At 41.4% G+C, this 20,791-nt stretch overlaps 3 protein-coding genes across 3 annotated transcripts in view; 2 read left to right on the top strand and 1 right to left on the bottom strand.

Annotated features, from left to right (window-relative positions):
• NEMF (nuclear export mediator factor) overlaps nucleotides 1–20,791 on the top strand; it is a 165,844-nt gene that overhangs the window by 108,119 nt on the left and 36,934 nt on the right. The gene's annotated exons all lie outside the window — the stretch shown is intronic.
• Nucleotides 1,425–18,188, top strand: DNAAF2 (dynein axonemal assembly factor 2). Its single transcript, XM_063290573.1, has 3 exons — nucleotides 1,425–3,821; nucleotides 13,057–13,203; nucleotides 15,272–18,188. The coding sequence occupies exons 1-3, from the start codon at nucleotides 1,551–1,553 to the stop codon at nucleotides 15,782–15,784; spliced, it is 2,931 nt and encodes a 976-aa protein (XP_063146643.1). The 5' UTR covers nucleotides 1,425–1,550; the 3' UTR covers nucleotides 15,785–18,188.
• Nucleotides 18,544–20,355, bottom strand: MGAT2 (alpha-1,6-mannosyl-glycoprotein 2-beta-N-acetylglucosaminyltransferase). The gene has a single exon (XM_063290575.1). It carries the CDS (start codon nucleotides 20,155–20,157, stop codon nucleotides 18,817–18,819), a length of 1,341 nt encoding a protein of 446 aa, XP_063146645.1. The 5' UTR covers nucleotides 20,158–20,355; the 3' UTR covers nucleotides 18,544–18,816.

The following is a 20,791-nucleotide window of genomic DNA, read 5'->3' on the forward strand; positions in this document are numbered from 1 at the left end:
ACCAGCAGCAGGTTTCAGGAATTAGTGTGAAATATCCTTTAGAAAGGACTGTGCACAGTGGAAGTCTAAGTTATTTTAAAATGTTAATGGATGTGAAGGCTGCCTTGAGTACATAAACTATGTAAGGGGTGAACAAATGTTGCAGTCATTTGCTAAAAAAATGCTTTCATGTTGGATTAATGGAGAAATAAGTTTGGTTGATGGAACTTGGGTATGATCCTCTCCAACTTGCCAGCAGTCTGCTTTTGGCATCACAGCAGGGATGTGGCTGTAATGGCAGATAGAGCTGAAACATGGTTAGCCAGTAAAAGTCATGTTAAAAACTCAGGCACCCCAAGTAGCGTGGAGCTGAAGACCTATCCCTGAATTTGAGAGAGAAACAATTTTACCTTGGCAAAGGTAGCCCCTTCACCTATCCAAAAATACAAATCACAAAGTAATTCAGGCAAAGCAAAGGGCATTTATTAAAGGGGCCAGGTTTTTTTATAGGGCACAGAAAAAAATGATACATACATTTGGTATATGTCGTATGTCACAAAACAACTAACCAAACCAATAAAACACTGATTACATGTGAGAATTGAACAATAGAAAATATTGATTACAGATAACTTTCCACAAGTGGCAAATTTATGGGTTACGTCACTCTCTCCTAGCCGGGTTTGTATCCATCTTAAAACCTGCAAGTGTAGACAAGGACTTTCAGAATATGCTCTCTCTGTTTAGCTGCTGAAAAGGCTAGTTTTTGCACATGAAAGAAATGGTTTTGGGTAAAAGGAAAACATGGAAACAAAGGAGTTTCAAAAGAAGGCATGGATGCTAAAATTCCAGGTAACATCTGCTGCTTACAGAACTGGTCACTGCACCTGCTTGCTCTTTCCTATCTGGGGCCTGTGAGCATGACCACCACCACTGAGTCAGCCAAGTAAAGAAGGCAGGTGAAGGGCAGCAGATACAGTAGTTCCTAACATGAGCAACAGCCAACACCCAGCTTCTTCCTTGCCTTCTAGGCATACACTACACTAGAGCTGGGTCCACTTTGCTGCACTACCCCAAAAGTGTGCAGGGGTAACAAAACTTGATAATGCCCAGACTTTCTTAGACTAAACAGAGACTGGCAAGTTTACCCCTCCTGCTTTGTTGCTTTCCCTCTATCTTGGCAGTTGGTTGGAAAGTTCCCAGTATGTTGCCAAGCATCTGCCACAACGTGGCTCTGATCCTGTTCTTTATATTCTTTTCTGGCAAAGATCCCTCTGCCATAAAGAGGTTGGCGCTTGGCCTATTTTACGTCCAGAAGGCGGATGGACCACCATTCCGTTTGCTTTGATCGCTATGGCAACCGGCCAGACCCGCCATATTGTTAGGATGTTTCCATGGCAACAAAATTCAACCACCAGGGCAGCCATAGCCGCCATATCGTTTGATTTAACCCCTACGGAGGTCAGGACGGCTCCCCCAAACCAGGGAAGGAGACGAAACCCTTCTCTTTCTTTGGGCAACCGCCTGTCCGAGTCGGCCCGTGCAAAGGAAACGAAGCCCGCCTTGCAGGCATGACGGGCCGTTCAGGCCTGGAGGACTTGAACCTGACGGGGGACGAAGTAGAGCGCCTGACAAACGCCTTCAAGGACCAGGGCTTCCGCACTCTTTTCGCGGAGTACGTGGCCGAACTGAACGATCCAGAACAAAGGGCCATTTATGAGGCCGAAGTGACAGCTCTGGAGCGGCAGCGAGGCGTCGAAGCCCACTTCCTCCACCCCACGCCGGGCTGGGTTCTGCGCACGAGCCAGGCTGGTAGCCGGCGGTGTTATATCAACATATGCAGCAACCCGCTGGTAGGGAGGCCTGCGCCTCGGCCAGAGCCTGGCGGTTACTGCTGGCTTCTACCTCACTGCTTAGCGCCGGGCCGCGAGGAACTCAGCCGCAGCGATCCGCGGGGGCCTCACCGCCTCGTCTACGACGTCGTCTTCCACCCGCATGCCCTCCGCTTGGCCACCCGCCTAGCCCAATTCCGCCGCCTGGTGAACGACACGGCCGTGGAGGCGGTAGAGAAAAATTTCTCCCCGCAACTGGACCGCACGAACACCGTCCCTCTCCGCCGGACCAAGTACAAGGGCGTCCCGCAGGCCACGCTGCTCCGGACGCCGCTCCCCGCAGGGGCTCGACCGCCACCAGAAGAGGGTGGAGAGCCAGACGACTCCCCTTTGCCACCTTTCCCTTCGCCCTACAACTATCCGCCGCCTAGGCCGCAGTACGAAGCTCAGAGCCCCCCGCCGCCGCCGGCCAAGCCGACCCCTTCTGCCACCACTCCGCGCTGGACCCTCCGGCACCGCTCCTACGTGGACCTTCAGGACTACCGCAACAGCCGGGACTCGGCGCCTAGCCCGATTCCCCGTGAGTTGGTGGTGACCATTGAGCTGCCATTGCTCAGCTCTGCCGCCCAGGCCCAGCTGGAGATCCGCGGCCAGGAGCTCCAGCTGGACTCGCAGCGTCCTGCTGCTTACCATCTGCGCCTCCCATTGCCCTACCCAGTGGACGAGGGCCGCGGCCGGGCCACATTCAACAAAGCCAAGAAACAACTGGTGGTCATCCTGCCGGTTTTGCGGAAGCCTGACTCGGGGCTTGCTTTCAGCGTCCAAGCTCCGCAAGAGCAAATCAGGGCCTCACCGGAAAACAGGGAGCAGCTGCAGGAAGACTGCGCCACCGTTCCGGATAAGGACGGTGCGGAAGTGTGTCAGAAGACCAGCCATTCAGAGCAGGCGCTGCCCCTTCTTCGTGTGTCCGTAAACAGCGCGGCATTGCCTGCGTCCGACGGACAAATAACTCCGACAGCTACAACAAACGGTACTGTGGATGTCCCTTTGATTTCTGACGTGAACAGCCCGGTTCCGCTCAGTGCCCACGTGCGGACTACCCGTAACCATCTGGAGTTTTCGATGCATGAGGGAGAAATGGATTCCACCGTTCCTTGTGCGTCTGAGTTTAGTGCTGCACTTCCCGTGTGCAACGAGAACATTAGTCCAGGGGATCCGGCGTTAACCAGAAGCAGTAACAACGTGATCTTGGGTGCGCAGCCTGAAGGTACGGGCTCAGATTCCCTTGCCCCCGTTCTGCATACTGACAACACTTGGGAGCTTCCTGCAGATCCTGTTTTTCCTGCAAATCAGGAACATCTCTGCACCGACATGGAACTTAATAAAAGTCCCAATGTCACTAACGGTGAGCCCCCATTGTACCATGGTAGCAGCGCGAGCCCGTATATGTGTCCCTCTGATATCAGCTTGGATCATTCTGAGACAGCCTTGTCAGCTGACAGTCTAGATCAGAGTCCAAAGTTTTCTGGAAACTCAGATACAGCAAACCCCACTACTACCAACCATGTGGAACATTCTGTTTTGTATCCTGGAAAGAGAGCTACTGTTTCTTCTGTTCATCCTTCACAAAATCTTGATGTTGCTGTAGATGCTCATATAACCTCTACTTGCAATCCTGATCCTTCAGTATCTCCTGTCAACCCCCTATGTCCTCCTTTTAATTGTACTCAAGATGAAAAGTCTTTGGTGCTCCTCTTACAGGTTCCAGATATTGTTCCCCTGAGCTTCCAGGGGGAAGTGGGCACAAATTATTACAGGGTGAATTTTGCAAACAAAGACTCTGTTTCCTACATCTTCCTCTTGCAGTTTCTTCCTGAAAATAAATTGTCTTCTCCAGAAATTGAAGTTAATGTATCACCTAATAATGTTGTCATTACCCTCGCCAAATCACCTGAAACCACTGGAATTTGGACAAAGCTCTACTTTGGTTCAAATTATGATGACTTACAGGTAATTATTTTTCAGATTTTTATATTACCTCCCATAGCCTATGCAGGTTCTTTACAATTTGGAAATATGTGTGATAGTTCCAAATTGTACATTTATTTCATTTCACTCTGTCTGTACAGAATGTGGAGCAGTGGATTTTCATCTACTTTGCCCAATAATTTAATTCTTGCGACAACTGTTAACTTAGCGATTGACCCAAATTAACACTTCTTTGCTATTCTGTTATCACAGGATGAAAGTCAGCATAGCAAGCATACTGAGAAGCAAGTTCTCATAGCTGTATTTTAGATTGTAGCTTTACTTGATGCAGTAAATTTGTTCTTGCTTAACTACTGTGCATCTGTGGTATTTTTGGCAGTGGCTTTATGTCCTGTGGGTGGAAGTCATGGTTATGATTCTTTAGAAACAAGGTATATCAGAATACTGAAATATTTTGGTGGGGGGGCGGTTATACCATTGCTAGGGTGAACAGTAGTTTCTCCTAGAATGGAATATAAAGGAATACACTTTGCTGCTTTGCTTTTACTGCTCGGCTATGTTGATATTGTACTTTAATATAAACATTCTTATCTTGAGGTCAGTAATTAGCTCAGTTTTCAGTCCTAGAAGGAGCTGCTGCTGCTTCCTCTTCCTCTTCTTCAGCTTTATTCATTGGATATGTAATCTGTAGGCTTTCAGTTTGGAGTTTTGAAGTCTAGAATGTTTTCTAGAATTGGGACAAGGTTTGTGTTACAAAAAAAGGAGAATAGTGATTTAATACTTTGCTCTCTCTAGTCTCATATTCTTTGGTATATTTTTCCATTTTTAACTCTTACCCTGCTTTTTCTATCAGATAATCTGAACACTGAATCACTCACAAGATTACTGATAAAAGTGTTCTAGATTGTAGAAGCTTTGGTACATTTTCATGTAATGCTAAATCATTACCAGCGGGAAGATGCTTGTGTAAAGCACCTGGCTCAAACATTCTTCCCTTTTCACCACCTCCTGTCTGGGATGGAAGAGAAATAAAATCAAATATAGTTTCAATATAACAGATTCTTGGCTTCACACCGTATGTGAATTAGGAATTGCAGTTTAAAATAAATTCTCCTTTCACTAAATGAATATGAAAAACAATCCAAAGCTTGATTTTTTTTATTTAGCTATTTTAAAATATCTATATAATATGTTTATATAAGTACTTATGCTCACACAATAGAAACTAATAAGAAATTTTGTTCACTTTGAAGCTATAAACTAGATATAGAACGAACTTACTTTTGCATTTTGTTGGAAAATTAGCTACAGAAAATGAGATGTACCTCTGTAGAAAGAGAATATTAAGTGTAGGCATGACAACTGCAATTTCAGCCAATTGCAATTCAGTTAGTAGAACATCTAAGGGATCTGAGTGCATGGACAGACTAATATGGGAAACTCATGGTTAGTAGTTCACAAGCCATTTAAGATTTTAAGGTTAATAACCAGTCCTTTGTATTAAGCTAAAAGTTTCTGGCTGCTGCTTCTAAGCGCTAGGTCAGTTTGTAATAAGGCCTCTGTCACCTGCGATTTAATTGTTGATGAAAGGGCTGACCTGGCATGTATTACCGAGACGTGGCTGGGCCCAGAAAGCGGGGTGGCCCTTTCCAAGTTATGCCCAGCTGGGTTTCTGGTGCAGTATCAGCTGGGACCCTGGGGCAGAGATGGAGGTATGGCAATTGTCATTTGGGAATCACTTACAGCCTTCAGGGGTGCTGCACCACAGGTCACTGGATGTGAGACCCTGTTCATTAAGTTGGCTTTAGTCATCTCTCGGTTGGACTACTGGAATGCGCTCTACATGGGGCTACACTTGAAGAGTATTTGGAAGCTTCAGCTGGTGCAGAATGCAGCAGTGTGGGCAGTTATGTATGTTTCCAGAAGAACACACGTTACACCTCTGCTCTGCGAGCTGCATTGGTTACCAGTCTGTTTCCAGGTCTAATTCAAGGTGCTGGTTTTGACCTTTAAAGCCCTGCATGGCATGAGGCCGGGTTATTTGAGGGACTGCCTCTCCTTGATTACTTCTGCCGGTCCCACCATATCCAGCAGAGAGGGCATGATGCGGGTCCCTTCAACTCAGGATTTTCATTTGGTGGGTCCTAGGTAGTGGGCCTTTTCTGCTGTGGCCCCTGCTTTATGGAACATCCTTTCCCCTTTTCCCCTTTTAGCTTTCCAGAGATCCCTCAAGACCTGGTTGTGTCAGCAGGCCTGGGGACCCCAGGGGACTGGTGAAATATTAAGATGCCTCCTGGGTAATTAATAACTCCTCTTCGCCTAATCTTTTTCATTCTGTTTTTAGTTTTGTGCTTTTTGTAATTTTAAAGTTTTTAATATTAATAATATTAATTTGTACATTTTGTTTTTAACCTTGTTGTATGCTGCCCAGAGTCACTTGATTGTGAGATGGGCAGCTATATAAATATGAATGAATGAATAATGGAGCAGCCACCAGTGAAATTGTTTCAATTAACGAACTATATGCTTCATTCTATGTTCATATAGGTTGCAATTGCCTAATCCATGCAATCAGGTGCCACTGGCTCACCAATCAAACTTGGGGAAAGATTTCCAATTTCAACCAATATTTGAGTACCCAAGTTCATTGCTGGATAAGGAGATCTTTTGGACTGCGAAATTCAGAAGGAGTAATTACCCGATCTAAGAGAGATTCCTGTTAACAATAGTAGTAGAAGGCATGAAAAAGATACATTTATAAGAATACAGCCAATTCAGATCAAGCCCTAATTGTAGTTTTTTTCCACATGTTGCAACATATGGTGGTATTCTGCAACATTCTGCACACTTCTTTGTTAGGATTTCTATGTCCTTTTTCTGACAATCATCCTTATTTTTATTCTGGTGTTACTGATGGGCTGCACTGATTTCTCTCTCATCCGTTCCACATGCTGGATTTTGCCCACCACTGTGGGAAAGATTTTGTCTTGTAATTAGATGCATAACTTGTTGAACTTTTTTCTCCTCATTCAATATGTATCAGTTGAGGAAACTGATTAATCTTTTGAGAGAGTTCTGTATGACAAAGTTTGCCTCTGCTACTTTTGCAAACGTTGTGTCCATTGCAGAGGCAATGTAATTTGGGTGACCTTGGGCCAGTCACCCCCTCTCTCAGCCCAACTCACCTCACAGGGTTGCTGTTGTGGGGAAAATAGGAGGAGGAGGGAAGTATTAGGTATGTTCGCCGCCTTGAGTTATTTATAAAAATAATAAAGGCGGGATAAAAATTAAATAAATAAGTGTTGTTTTGAATAAAAAATCTGTCCATTTTATTATCATTTTCAGTATGGATCAGTGATGATAGGGAGGTAAACAAATAACTGGTATTTCTATCAGAGGCTGTTGCAAAGTCATTAATAGTTTACAGAATTCATGAATTTATGGCAAAAATTACCATTGGGTGTGAGGGTTCCTTAAATAAGAAGATACAATCACAAATAACTGTCTTTAGTTCACTGAAGTCAAGTAAGATTTCCAACATGTGGAACCATATAGAGATTGAGGTAGGCCCATGCCTTGTAGCTCAGTTGTGCTCATATGTCCATGCTTTCATTGCTAGTGATGAAACTCACAAAATTTAGTTGCTTGTGTGAGCTGCATAATTGTTGTCTGGTACACATAGTTATGGTTGTCATAAACAGCTCCTACATCTATTAACTTTATTGTCTATGCCTGTTTTTCTGCCTATTCCAACTTACCATGGATTAGGAAAAATTACTGAATTTTGAAATGTATCCTATCCCATCAATATCACCTACAGTGTTGGAACATTTAAGAACTGAGGAAAAAATGCAGCATTGCATTCCTAGCTGGTATTATATCAATTCTATCCTTTCTTTGTAATTAGACTTTTCCAATCTTAACTTTGGATTTATGTATTCGAGAAGCAGACATATCGAAGCAAGACAAGCAGAGATTCCAAAAAGGAAGCTTCAAGTAAAGGTGCATAAAGTAGAATTCTCATGAAGGAATGGGGAATGCTGGATTTGCTATCTGATGAAGCAGATGCTTGACATCTCTTCCCAGGGGATTTGTTGTTCTAGTACAAGTAATTCAAATAGCAGCACTTCTTTTTCTAGTTTTACTGCATTTGTTTGTTTGTTTGCTGCCATGAGTGCCCTGTGTAACAAAATGGATTAAGTGAATTGTATAAATTAACAAATTGATTTTCTGAAAATAATATTTTGCAGGTAGTTAATTTGTCATATGGCAATAGATAATTTCTACTTATGTTGATTGAAATTGCTGATTTTATTAGACATATATATATATTAATTTTCTAAAAAGCTTATTTGACTGATATAATTCTCAGCTCGAGATGTATTGGTAGCATCTGAAATACTTTCTGAACACTGAATTTTTTCTAGTCCTCATCTGAGAAAATTAATCTAGATTGTTGTATCTTACTCCATTATAGCTGGCTGTGTTGCATTATGTTGCTATTTGTGTATGTTCAGACTGCCTGGGAAATCAAGTTTATTCCTTCCTGCAAAAATGATAGTACTGTAATCAGCTAAGTTCCTGTCAAAGAACTTTAAGGAATGCTTCCAGTATTTCTTAGGTGTTTAAGTTAAGTATCTGAGGCCTTAAAAAAAGATCAGAGTCTTTAACATGGATAAAGAATGGAAAATTACAATCAAAGGTAAACCCTGATTTAATGATGGCTCATAAGAAAGAAATCAACAAAGGCTTGTATTTGGGCTTGAAATAATTGTACATGGGCCTGGAAAATTAATTTTCTCCATATTCTCTAAATCACTAAATCTCATTCTTTATGCACACAAAAGCAAATTATTTTGCCTGCTAGTCTTTGGCAGAACATTGAACAGAACATACTACATTGAGACACAGTCATACTTGAGAAGATGTAATAGTAGTAAAACCATGTTACGTCAAACAAAAAACAAGAACAGATTTATTATGGGAACGAGCCTTGAATCTCAAGCTTCCTCTGCTCTTGTTGAACCATGAGGTAATTATAAAGTTTTGATTAATTGTTTATAGAACTTGGACAAAATATTAGTCTTAATTACAGTTTAATGAAACAAATTAACTTTGCTGGTTAGGCCTTTTTTATATCAACACTAAGCCATAGTTATTCAGCCATAGCTTACTGAATAATCTTTGGTTGGGTTCACACAAGATGGTTAGTAATAAATTATAGTTTACAAATCACAATAGCTAGATAAATTGAATAAGTCCAACTCAATGAAGCTTAATTTTGAATAAAAAAGATTGCTTGGATAACTTATTGTTTTATTGATGTTAGTATATCAGTTGTTTTTTTAAAAGCCCAGTCAAAGTAATAGCAAAAAAAAGTAAGCTAAAACCATGGCTCATTAAAAGAAAAAAAAACAATTAACAAAATAATTGGAAATATATATAGGTGAAAGGTGAAAATCAGAAAATCATGCAGCTGCTACTAATTATTATCAGTTGCTGATGAATATGCCTCAAATTGTTGACCTTTCCTTTGGATATTTATTATTTATGTAGGTGTTACATTTATAGTCTGTCTTTTGTTCAGGAGCTGAAGGCTGCAATTTGCTATATGGTCTGCACTTTTAGCAGTATATTTGCCTAACAGAGCTAATGATCTGCAGCAAAACAAATATATGAGTGGAGATTGAATGGGTCAAGAGGAAGATTGAGAATGTCTCTCTGATGGTTATTCTCAACGAGACAGAAGTGAAGAGTTTAAAGAACAAAATATAGGCTATGAAGCAGTATATGGATGTCACAGAATCAAGGAAAGTTTGCTAGTATAGAAAGATATGGAGATATATAGTGAATGTTTTCTCTCTTGCCTATTCTTTCATTTTTCTCTTTCTTAGTAAACACTGCTTACTCCAAAAGGGAACAGTGTTATAGATATGTATGTGTGCACATTATATTTGAAAAATACAAATGTCAGGATTAAATCCTGAATAATTGTATTGTGAAGGATTCCAAGCATTTGTTCATTTTGATATATCACAAGAATCTAGAATAAATAACAGATAATGTTTTGAGAAAATCTATTTTCATTAAAATGTTGCTGTCTTAACTACTGATAAAACAGAGCATCATTTTGGAAGAGCCATTAATATTTAAGTGACACACACCACTTTCCTTGTATAGAAAACATGTATCAGAGAAATTACTGACCTCTTGATCAAGCTGTTAAAAGCTTTTTCTGGGATTGTCTCTTGGAGCTATTATTTTAATCAGTGCTAGTGTCTCAGGGAAACCTCCCCCCCCCCTTCAATTTGTATTGCTTGGAAGAGCTGAATTTCTCTGTGTCAAAACTGAAGATTGACAAAAGCCAGAGAGGCTTTGAGATCTGCAGATCTGCATTCTTTTTCAACCTGCTGTCTTAATTTGACAGTGAAAGGATCTTCACTTAATTTAAATCCCACTATATGTCTTAAATTTTAAATGCCTGCAGTCTCCTCGGGAGAGACATTTAATTCTAATTATTTGGTACTAGATAAAAGGCCAATGCAATTCTTGGTTGCATTAGAAAAATCACTGTATCAAAGATGCTTGAGACCACACCTGTGTGTAGTTCTGGGTACATTTCCAGAAGGATATTGATAGGTTAGAAGATGTTCAGAAGAGGGTGCCCAAGATGATACACACACTTGAGGAAATGCCCTTTGAGGACAGACTGAAGGAATATGGGATATTCAGTCTGGGGAGGACAGGGGAGATGTGATACTGAACATCAGTGTTCAGGTACATAAAAGGGTAACATAGGGAAGATGGTTATGAGCTGTTTTCCATTGCATGGAAAAAGGGTCCACAAATAATGTCCATGTTGTTACCTAAATTTCATTTAAATATAAGGAAAAAATTTCTGATGGGTAAGATCTGCACAACAGTGGAACAGTCTACTTATGGAAGATGTGGGTTCTCCATCTCTGGAAGTTTTTAAGAATAGGCTGGACAACCACATCTCAAGGATGGTTTAATTGGTTTTTCTGCACATTGCAAGAGAGTTGGAGTGGATGAGCTTTTGAGTTCTGATAGTGTAGAATGTCTGCTTTCAATTTTTGTGATTAGAGAACATTGAAACTGAAGTGCCTTTAGTGCAAAATGATTAGATTTGAATTGACTTTCCATAGTTACCAATCACTTTATCCTGCTTCTCAGACAAAAGAAAGTCTCCCAAAGCAACTTGCAGCTACTCTGAATAAACAACACTATTTACAAACATTTAACATAAATAGAAAATACTGTAAGAGCTGTATTAGGGAAACCTGAAGCAGGTAAATTGGTCTGATAATGCCAGAACAAAAGTGTGAGTTTGTAATAGGTGTTTTCATCCTCTTTGGAGCCACATTGATACCTGTTTGGATGGAGAAGGGGCAACTACAATGCAACTTTTGATCTGTTGTTCAGAGACAAAAAATAGACCTTTCTCTCATCTTTTGGAGTTACAGGTTAGTAATAAACAATTCAGCATTTTCTTAGCATAGAGATGTAACGATGGGGAAAAGAGGAGCAACTGTTTACATTTCTGACAAATGGTGTCGAGTCTGTCAAGAAAGCAGGGGTGACCTGTTTTGTTTGCAGCTCTGTGCTACCAGCATCCACAGCCTCTTGCTTATGAGGACAGTGAGAGAAGACAAGCCAATTTCTGCTTCATGCGTTGGTGATAATTTTCTTCTGATGCATTTGCAGTAAATAAATGAATAAATAAAAATATCACAGTATTCCAAAAGGTATATAATCTACACTGATAAGAGCACTAGCTCTTTTCTGAACAACTGAAGAGTCCTAAAGATACACATTTTCCTCATCACTTCTTTCTGTTATTTAATAGATTGTACTTCCATACTTTTTAGTATTTTAAGCATACTATATACCAACTTGTTAGTAACCTATGGCTGCGAGAGCTGGACCATAAGGAAGGCTGAGCGAAGGAAGATCGATGCTTTTGAACTGTGGTGTTGGAGGAGAATTCGGAGAGTGCCTTGGACTGCAAGAAGATCAAACCAGTCCATCCTCCAGGAAATAAAGCCAGACTGCTCACTTGAGGGAAGGATATTAAAGGCAAAACTGAAGTACTCTGGCCACATAATGAGAAGACAGGACACCCTGGAGAAGATGCTGATGCTGATGTTAGGGAGAGTGGAGGGCAAAAGGAAGAGGGGCTGACCACGGGCAAGGTGGACGGATGATATTCTAGAGGTGACGGACTCGTCCCTGGGGGAGCTGGGGGTGTTGACGACCGACAGGAAGCTCTGGCGTGGGCTGGTCCATGAAGTCACAAAGAGTCGGAAGCGACTAAACGAATAAACAACAACAATATACCAACTTGTACAATACATTTAATGGGGAATTTTAAAAAAAATACTTTAAACTGGCTACACTGAAAAAAATATTACTGAGAACTGAAGATAGAACTGAACTAGTATTATACTTTTATGTGGTTGTTTAAAATTTTCCATTGAAAAGGGGGTTAAAGTACCGACATGGCAAGGAAGTTCTTTGAAAAGAAGTGGCTTCTGAAACTGCTGTAAAAGGCACAGTTATAGTATTGTATTGTATAGTTACTTTTTAAAAAAAACTTGTTTGAAAAGCCATATAGCCATAATATCAATATAATATTCTGGTACGTGTTCCATTCATTAGCTCATGATATCCACACTTTCTTTCTCAGAGAGTACTATTTTATTATCTGATTTCATTTATATAGTTTAGGAGCTCAAGGCACCATACTTGTACTCCTGCTTCCTATTTTTCCCCACAACAGTCCTGTGAGTTAGGTCAGGTTGAGAGAGAGAGTGACTCACCCAAAGTCCCCCAGTGAAATTCTGTGGGTGAGGGTGGGCTAGAACCTTTGGCTACTAGGTGACAGTCCAGCTCCTTAACCACTGCAGCACCCTGGCCCTGCTGCTGTTCCCATTTGTTATTACTTCACTTTTTACAAAGGATAGTGTAGCTGATGGCTTTCAGGGCATGCTTTCCCAATCTGGTGTCAAAGATTATGTTAAGAGTTGTAGTCCTTCACACCTGGAGAGCAGCAGATTAAAGAATTGTAGCGGGGGAAATTGTTGGGTCCTTTTTTCCCCAAGGTCCCTGTGTCATGAAAGTCTCCTTGAAGAAAAAGAAAAGAAAGCTTGTGATTTTAATAGCTCTGGTGTCTTCAGAACTAATGTTTTTAATTTGAAATGATGCTTAAATCCTTTCATGTCTGTTTTGTCTTTAGGAAAGATGGTTTATCACTGAAAACAACGTTGATAAGTTTGTTGTCAGTCTCACAGGGATGTGCTGCCCCAGTCAATCAGAGAGGGAACATCAGCCACTAATTGAAGTATTGGATGTCTCTGAGGGCAAAAGTCAGATCAGATTAAAGGTAAATGGTTATTCAGCATATATCTCTTATCTGTTTCTAAAACTGAAAGGATCTATCACTATGGTTACCCTCACCAGTCCTACTTAATGTTCTTCAGGGCTTATTCTTTCTATGATACCATAGAGATTTTGAAAGTAGAATACTGTATAGTAAAGTATAGTATCCATTGTTCAGAAACAGAGCAACTAGGGCTGTGTAGCAGCACCTTGGATTCAAGGTGTATCTATTTTATTCTTATTTATTGGTTTGTTTATACTGTAATTTATATTTTTATGGTTTTAATTGTTGATTTTATTGTAAACTGCCCAGAGTCCCCCTTTTTGGGGGAGATGGGCAGTAATAGAAATTTGAAAAACAAACAAACGAACAAAGAAAGGGGAAAAGATGTTTCATCTGTCGGCATCTCCTTAAAGCAGGGTTCCCCACCCGGGTTCTGTGGAACCCTAGGGTTCCATGAGAGGTCACTAGGGGTTCCCTGGGAGGTCACAATTTATTTAAAAAATTATTTCAAATTCGGGCAACTTCACAGTAAGAGGTAAATTTCATTCTTTATTTTAAGAACGCTGTTAATACAGGCCTACACTTGAAACAAGTATCATAATTTTCTAACTTCTGGCCTATATTTGAGCTTGAATGTGCAGAGGTTCCCTGAGGCCTGAAAAATATTTCAAGGGTTCCTCCGGGGTCAAAAGGTTGAGAAAGGCTGCCTTAAAGCAACTCTGTCTTTTCCTGGTATTATGTTGTACATCCTGTCACAACTGAAGAACTGTTTCTATAACGTAAATTAATGTTTAAATTGTAAAGACAATAGTGAAAGAAACCCAGCAAGAATTACTGAATAGAAAGGCTAAGGGAACAGTTTTGATTTCTCCCTGAAATATACATTGAATTTTGTATGACACTGAAGTTACATTTGCAGATATTATTTAGATTCTCATTCTGCTAGCCATTTTTTATCTTAAATCAGACTGTGAAAGTCAGGGCCCCACTTTGGACTTTGCTCCTTGGCTGAGAAGACTGGGGTAGGACACTGTATATTGCAATAAGCAAAAAACTTGTTAGTAGAGCAACTTATACATTTGAATCCTTGAAACCCTTTTATTCCATGAGGGGGCTTCAGATTCTGCTATTATATATTATAGTTCCACAACTGTTATATTGTCAGTATTTTGTTTCTCTTCAAACATTTACAAATTGTGCTTTATTTATATCTTACCTTGTCTCTTTTATCAAAAGTTCTAACAGTGACTGCACTAGGCTAGAAATATCCATTCAGATAAGCACATGAGACTCATCTCCTAATTATTACATGTTTTTTGATGATTAGTGCCATATTGTCTTAGATGCACTACTTTATTTGGCCATAAAAACGAAATTAAGTCTGAAATATTTCTAGTAGTACAGGACCTTGATTTGATGAATATGCAGTGGTTACAAAAGTAGCCTTGAAGGATGCTGATGCATAATGACTGGAGGCTTATGGATATTGTTGGGTGATAGTAACTAGCTTAAATCTTAGCAAATTGGACTTGGAGGATTTAGAAGCAAATCTGCCCATCTTCTCAATCATTCTTTTCACAAGCATTTCAAGAAGCATGTCAAACTTCTAATTGAGCTAGACTATCAATATATCCATTTAATACTTAAATAATTAACAAAGTAGAGCCAATTGACACATCACACAGAGGCTGAAAGACCAAGCAGATCAACTTCTTCAGCTAGAATAATTTTTTCTCCAGGAACACACAAAGTCCAGATGGTACTGAGGCATTGGATAAGCAGAAGGCATTTTGTATATGTTAACCATGATTCTTCTTTTTGCTAAGTACATACCAGCCACCTGGCTGATATAATACAACATTGCCTCTAAGCAAGTCCCTGCTGCTTTGGTAGTCAAATTCTGCTCTCAGGGTTATGAAACTCTCCAACTGTGTTTACAGGAAGCATAGCAAGAAGATATGAAGATACCATGACCAGGCAAGGAGGAAACTCAGGTTGTTCTTGTTTGATTAGTGAGCTTGTTTTCTTAGGCTAAAACAGTGAAAAGTTTTCTCTCTCTTCCTCTCAGCAGGTAGATGAGAATGGTAGCTTTGAACCTGGCAGAAGAGAAAAAAAAGAGGGCAGCGAACAAGAACATGGCAGCAGACTTTTAACAGATGCAGAAAATTGCACTATACAAACCAAGAGTGTTTCAGGCTCATTTGTAGCTATGGAACCAATGGGGCAAGTTGGCAAGGGATCAAGCCATTGTATGGAACTTGACCTTGGTGATCCCAGTGGGAGGATTCCTGGGAAGTTGCAGATAAATGAGTTACGTGAGTCAGAACTTTCTTTTGCAACAGGCAAAAAAGCTACATCCTCAGTGCAAGCCAAGCTTCAGGAGGAGCCTGTCCCTGTTCCACAGGGAGAGGAAGTGGATGTACATAGAGAATCCTCACAGAACAAACAGGAGTTGAACAGGTTACCTCCCACTGTGTTAAAGGAAACCAACATTCAAGATGGAAGTGTGGAGTATATAAGCTGTCACAGAACACAGTGCGCGGTCACCTTTGAAAATGCTTTGCTATATGAACTGGATTAAATTAGTTTGTAAGGCTCTTACCTGAGCTCCACAGCTACCTCAAATTCTGTGCTTACTCTGAAGTGCACAAAAAGGCAATGTCATGCAGAAAACAAAATACAGCTGTTGGGAGAAAAAAGCAAGCAATAGAAACTACTTGTTCCAAACCTTTACTTTTCTTGTTTGTTCAAAGATTCAGATGTGACCAATTTGTTACTGAATTTCAAAAAGAAATAGGCAGCTCGTTAAAGCCATACAGATTTCTCAGGGAAATCCAGAATCCAAACTAGATGGGGTAAGTTAGGAAAGCATACAGAATCTGCAAACTATCACAGCTTGGCTTATAAGTAAACTGTAAACAAGTTTTTTTGTACAAACATGCAACTCCTTTATGAGCCGTGCTTAACTAGGAAGTAAGTTGACAGAAAATTTCTAACAAGATTGGCTGAAAGAGACATAACTACCCAGTCCATTCAGATCTGCAAAACTTAATTCTGATGGTTTCCAGTTCCTTATTTTTAACTTCCCATTCTTCTGTTTTCTCCAGTTTAAATGGCAAATGATATCCCAGCATTAAACGTCCTTCTCCAAAAGTTAGATGACATTTCACACGAGGCCTTCGCTGTTAGAATTGCTTTCAGATGTGTATTTGCACAGCTTGAGAGTGTTCTCATACTACTCTAGAATCCTACAGGTAGGCAAGAGAATAAAAATACTAATATTAAACTGTGTTAACCAGCTTATCTGCTTCCATATCACACACTTAAAATGTTCGCATATTTTTTACAATTAATTGCTATCTGGTCTGCAAACATTTTCAGTCTTTCAGGAGCCTGATTAATGTCCCAACCACATTGGGGAAATTCTTCAAGTGGTATAAAAAAGTGTTAACTATTAAGTTAACTGTCTCTGAAACCACTGTAACCAAATGGATTTCTGTGTAACTTGGCTAGGACTTTAATGTTGCCAGATTGTCAATTTCATTTACTTGGAAATAAGTCTGTTGTTTTCAAAGAATTTCAAAGCTTAATTTAAATACATTTTGTAAGCACTGCCCTATTTTGTCATACAACACCAGCCATCGGCAGGCTGAATTTGTTTTTGTTCAGTGTAAGTCAGCAAGTAATGCCATTAATAGTCATGGGAAGACTTACTTATGCAAGGAATAAACCGGGTAACTCCATAAAAATACGCTCTAATATATATTAATATTATCTTATCCTGTTTGAATTTGCAGGTCACAACGTTAAAACTGTCTAATTTCAATCCAGTTAAACCATCAGAATGTCAAAAACCACACAGAACAGAAAAATGTTCTAAATGTCAACTTAATTAAATTTTCTTGCTTAAGCCAACTTCTAATTATGCCCCAAAATTAGCCATTAGCCAGCTCTACTATGCCTTAGGTGCTGTTCATAATTTGCAGGAAATTATCCAAGTCTGATGCTTGTGCAAACTGTTGTTCAGCAAGAGACATCACTGCTATGCAGAGCAAACACTACAAAGTCAAGATTAAAGGTTCCATGATTTAAATGGACTTTTATCATTGACCTATGTGGTCCCTAGCTGTGCTTAGTTTTAACTGGATTGTTCCCTTTTGCAGATAATACAAACCAGAAATTTTAACAAAACTCCCTTCTCAATAAGAATGATTTAAAAAGTCTTTCATCCATTAATTTATAAGTTCTGTCTGTAGTTCCATATTCAAATGAAACTGTAGTAAGAGCGTTTATAAAACCGAATAAATCCTTCCTTTCTTGTAATCTTAAAAATGTCTTTATTCCAGAAAGGCAGAAAAACAAAATACCGAAAAGTGTTGTAATTTTTCTGTTAATTCCACCTGGTTTAATACACATCTGGGAGGTCATTTTCCTCAAATATAATTTATCTATCTATCATCTATCTATATTTAAGAGTAAGGTAGTTTGTCCCAATTATTTCTGTTATCTGTACATTTGTGGGAGTTTGGCCATATAATAAAGTTTGGATTATTTTTTTCTATAAAAATTAAGGGTACATTTTAGGAAGCTGGCATAATTAACCTTGTGTGGGTTGCTTAGAAGAAGTTTGTGATAAATTCTGCTGTAGAACTGAGCATATAGTTTAATTAAATTGCAGCCACAAGCAGGGCTCTTTTAGGATATTAAGCTTCTAACATATATGTAGAATAACCTTTCATCTATTAAAATACTTTAGAATGTTCTGATTTTTTCTAACATTCAAATTCTATACTCAATGCTCAATCTTTAATTATATTAGGCTGCCAAATCTGAAAGTTTAATTGTTTCAGTATGAGGTCAATAGTACATTTTAAAAGGAACTGTTAATGTGTCTTATTTTTATCACTGCATTATGCTAATATTTCTATATTGAAACTTTTAATTTGTAATATTAAAATTCCAATAAAATAGATCCTTTCAAACCATTGAAACTTGTATTACAAAAACATTATTTTTTTATTTTGGCAGAACTAAAGAAGTTGCATAATTCTACATTAAAATAAACCAATTTCAATGTTTCTCATATAATAAGCACATAGAAAATAAGAGGATGCTTTTGCAGGTATTAAGGTACCAAATTTTAGGCAAGCCTGTAAAAGGTTATGCAATACTGAGTGACCAGAGGATCAGATTGTAAAGATAAAGGGGGAACAAGGAGCTAGTTACAAAACCAACTAAAAGCTAACTTTTGAAAACTCAAGGGCATTGAATAGCAGAGAAAAGGACTGGGGGTCCTGTAGAAACAATTGTATCTACAATCTTTTTTGACCCTCATTTAAAAAAACAGTTTGAAGATGTAGGGAACACCTTATAAAACGGACTAGATTAAAAAAAAAAACTCATTTTTTTCCAGTAAACAAGTAGACATTTAGTTTTTATTTTGAGCATTGCTCCACATAATCCTTCTGCCTCCAAAATTAATTACCAAATGACATCTTCCGTAATCATTGCTGTCCATATTAAACTAGAAGCAAAATCAAAAATTTTCTTTTATGTTTACGGATTTAAAAGACTAGTCAGTCCAACAGAGAAAAAGGCTCATTGTTCCCTCTTTCACTGTAATCTTCGGTAACTTTTGCAGAGTTCATGGTCTCGAATATCACCCCAACCCCCATTTTTCACATGGGGGCTCAAAGGGGTGACTGAGTACCGCTTGCTAATAGTTAAGGTTCCAGGAAACAAATATTGTTGATTGCTATTTAAGAGAGAGTCAATTTTGGCACTCTGAACAGAAGGTTGGCAAGACTTCTTGTGGTGCATGCCACAGTCACCGGTGTGAAAGATTCGGGGGACCTCTGGAACCAGCACCTTCCAGAAATGAGGAAGGCATCCCACAGTCAAATACTGCAGAGTCCAGTCCCAGTTGTAGTCGTCATAGGTGCAGAAGGCATCAGTGCAGGCAATAAGCTGCTGGTATGTGTCCCTAGTAAAGGCCATGCCCATGTTGTGCTCTGTGGACTTCCACGTCTTCAACTCCACCTTGTCAGCCCGGCCAGCAAAGCTGCCACGCACAGTGGCGTAGGTGCCCAAGGACAGCAACTGGCACTCAGGGCAGTCATGCTGTTGCAGGGCCCAGAGGCGCTGCAGGACGTGGTAGAAATCAGGTGCCAGGTAGTGGTCCTCCTCCAAGAAGACCACCAAGCCCGGGTGTTCCCGCAGCGCACGCACCCGCTCCCACACAAAGTGAAGCTTCCACCACCAGTGATGTTTGGTTTGGGCGAAACGAGCCTCACGGTAATGGCCAAAGGCATCGGGGTACTGGGCGTTGAGGCAGCCCGAGCGCAGCGCTGCCACCTGGCCCGCGTCGCGCGGACAATCGCGTGGGTCCGTGCCTGGGAATTCGCCCGGATAGAGCTGCAGGCTGAACGGGAAGAAAATCTGCAGCACCGCGCAGAAGTCCACGGAGGCGGCCAGCGCATTTAACTCGGCGGACCACACGTCGTGGCTGAGCACCAGCAGCACCTTCTCCACGCCGGGCGCGCGTCGCAGCGAGTCCAGCAGAATCCGGAGGTGATCGGCGCGCTCGTGCACTTGCACCACTAGCGCCACGGCCACCTCCTCGGTGCCGGCGCCGCCAGGCCGCCAGCGCGCCTCGTTGCGCACCGGCTGGTCGAAGTTGAGCCGGTACACCAGCGACCGGTAGTGCAGGGTGCGATTCAGCCCCGGCGCCTCTTCCCGCGAAGACGAATTGGAGAGACGACCGCTAACAGGAAGGTTGCTGCTGGTAACGGCCGGTGGCAACGGCCGATTTCCCGGGGGCAGCGGGGACGCGGGTTCTTCCAGTTTGCCGCCGCCAGCCTCGCTAGTCCCTCCCCAAAGCACTAGGGCACAGGCGGCGGCGCCCAAGACCAGCAGCAGCGCCACCACTTTGCGCTTGTAGATGCGGAACCTCATGGTCCGGTCGGTTCCGGTTCCCCCGTGCCTTCCTCGCTCCTCACTTGCGGTGGCTTCGAGCCGGGCCCGGCGCGGCCCCCTGTGCCTTCGCGCACATCAGCGGAACAGCCGAACGCCCAGTGCTTTTCGGGCGCCTGAGTGCTGATGCCGCCGCCGCGCGCGCATCGTCCCTCGTTTTCTCGGCCGGACACGAAAGAGGCGTCACGGCCGGATGAGGAGCGAGCGAGCGAGCGAGCGAAGGAAGGAGGGAGCCCAGCGGCTCCGCCCCGGACGCACCAACGGGCCACGCTATCTCCGTCGGGGCTGCAGCAACCCCAGGACCTCCCTCTCCAGGCGCAGCTTCCGGATCCGGACTACCTGCTGCGTTCGTGGGCGAGGCGGTGATCTGGCCTGACCGTTTTCTGTACGGCTAGAGGCGCTCTGGAAAAAGGAGTCGCTTCGCACTGACGTCCCCGAAATGAATCGGATTGGTAGGAGGCAAGAGCAGACACTCTGCTGTCCAAATTTTCTAGGCTTTCAAGTAACTCTCATTGTTTCCCGTAGACAATGGGCAACTATTTTCGTCAGTCAAGTTTTCTTACTATCCTAGCTTGTTGGCCACATGGTACATGCATAGGTAGGACCTGAAAGACCA

Source organism: Candoia aspera, chromosome 1 (genome assembly GCF_035149785.1).
Source record: "Candoia aspera isolate rCanAsp1 chromosome 1, rCanAsp1.hap2, whole genome shotgun sequence".
NCBI lineage: Eukaryota > Metazoa > Chordata > Lepidosauria > Squamata > Boidae > Candoia > Candoia aspera.

What these genes read in the sequence shown, in the direction of transcription:
- MGAT2 (XM_063290575.1), bottom strand. Translation starts at nt 20,157, where the DNA reads ATGAGGTTCCGCATCTACAAGCGCAAAGTGGTGGCGCTGCTGCTGGTC.
- DNAAF2 (XM_063290573.1), top strand. Translation starts at nt 1,551, where the DNA reads ATGACGGGCCGTTCAGGCCTGGAGGACTTGAACCTGACGGGGGACGAA. An exon ending in CAAATTATGATGACTTACAG is followed by an intron (nt 3,822 to 13,056) that starts GTAATTATTTTT and finishes TTTTGTCTTTAG; the next exon opens with GAAAGATGGTTTATCACTGA. An exon ending in AAAGTCAGATCAGATTAAAG is followed by an intron (nt 13,204 to 15,271) that starts GTAAATGGTTAT and finishes TCTTCCTCTCAG; the next exon opens with CAGGTAGATGAGAATGGTAG.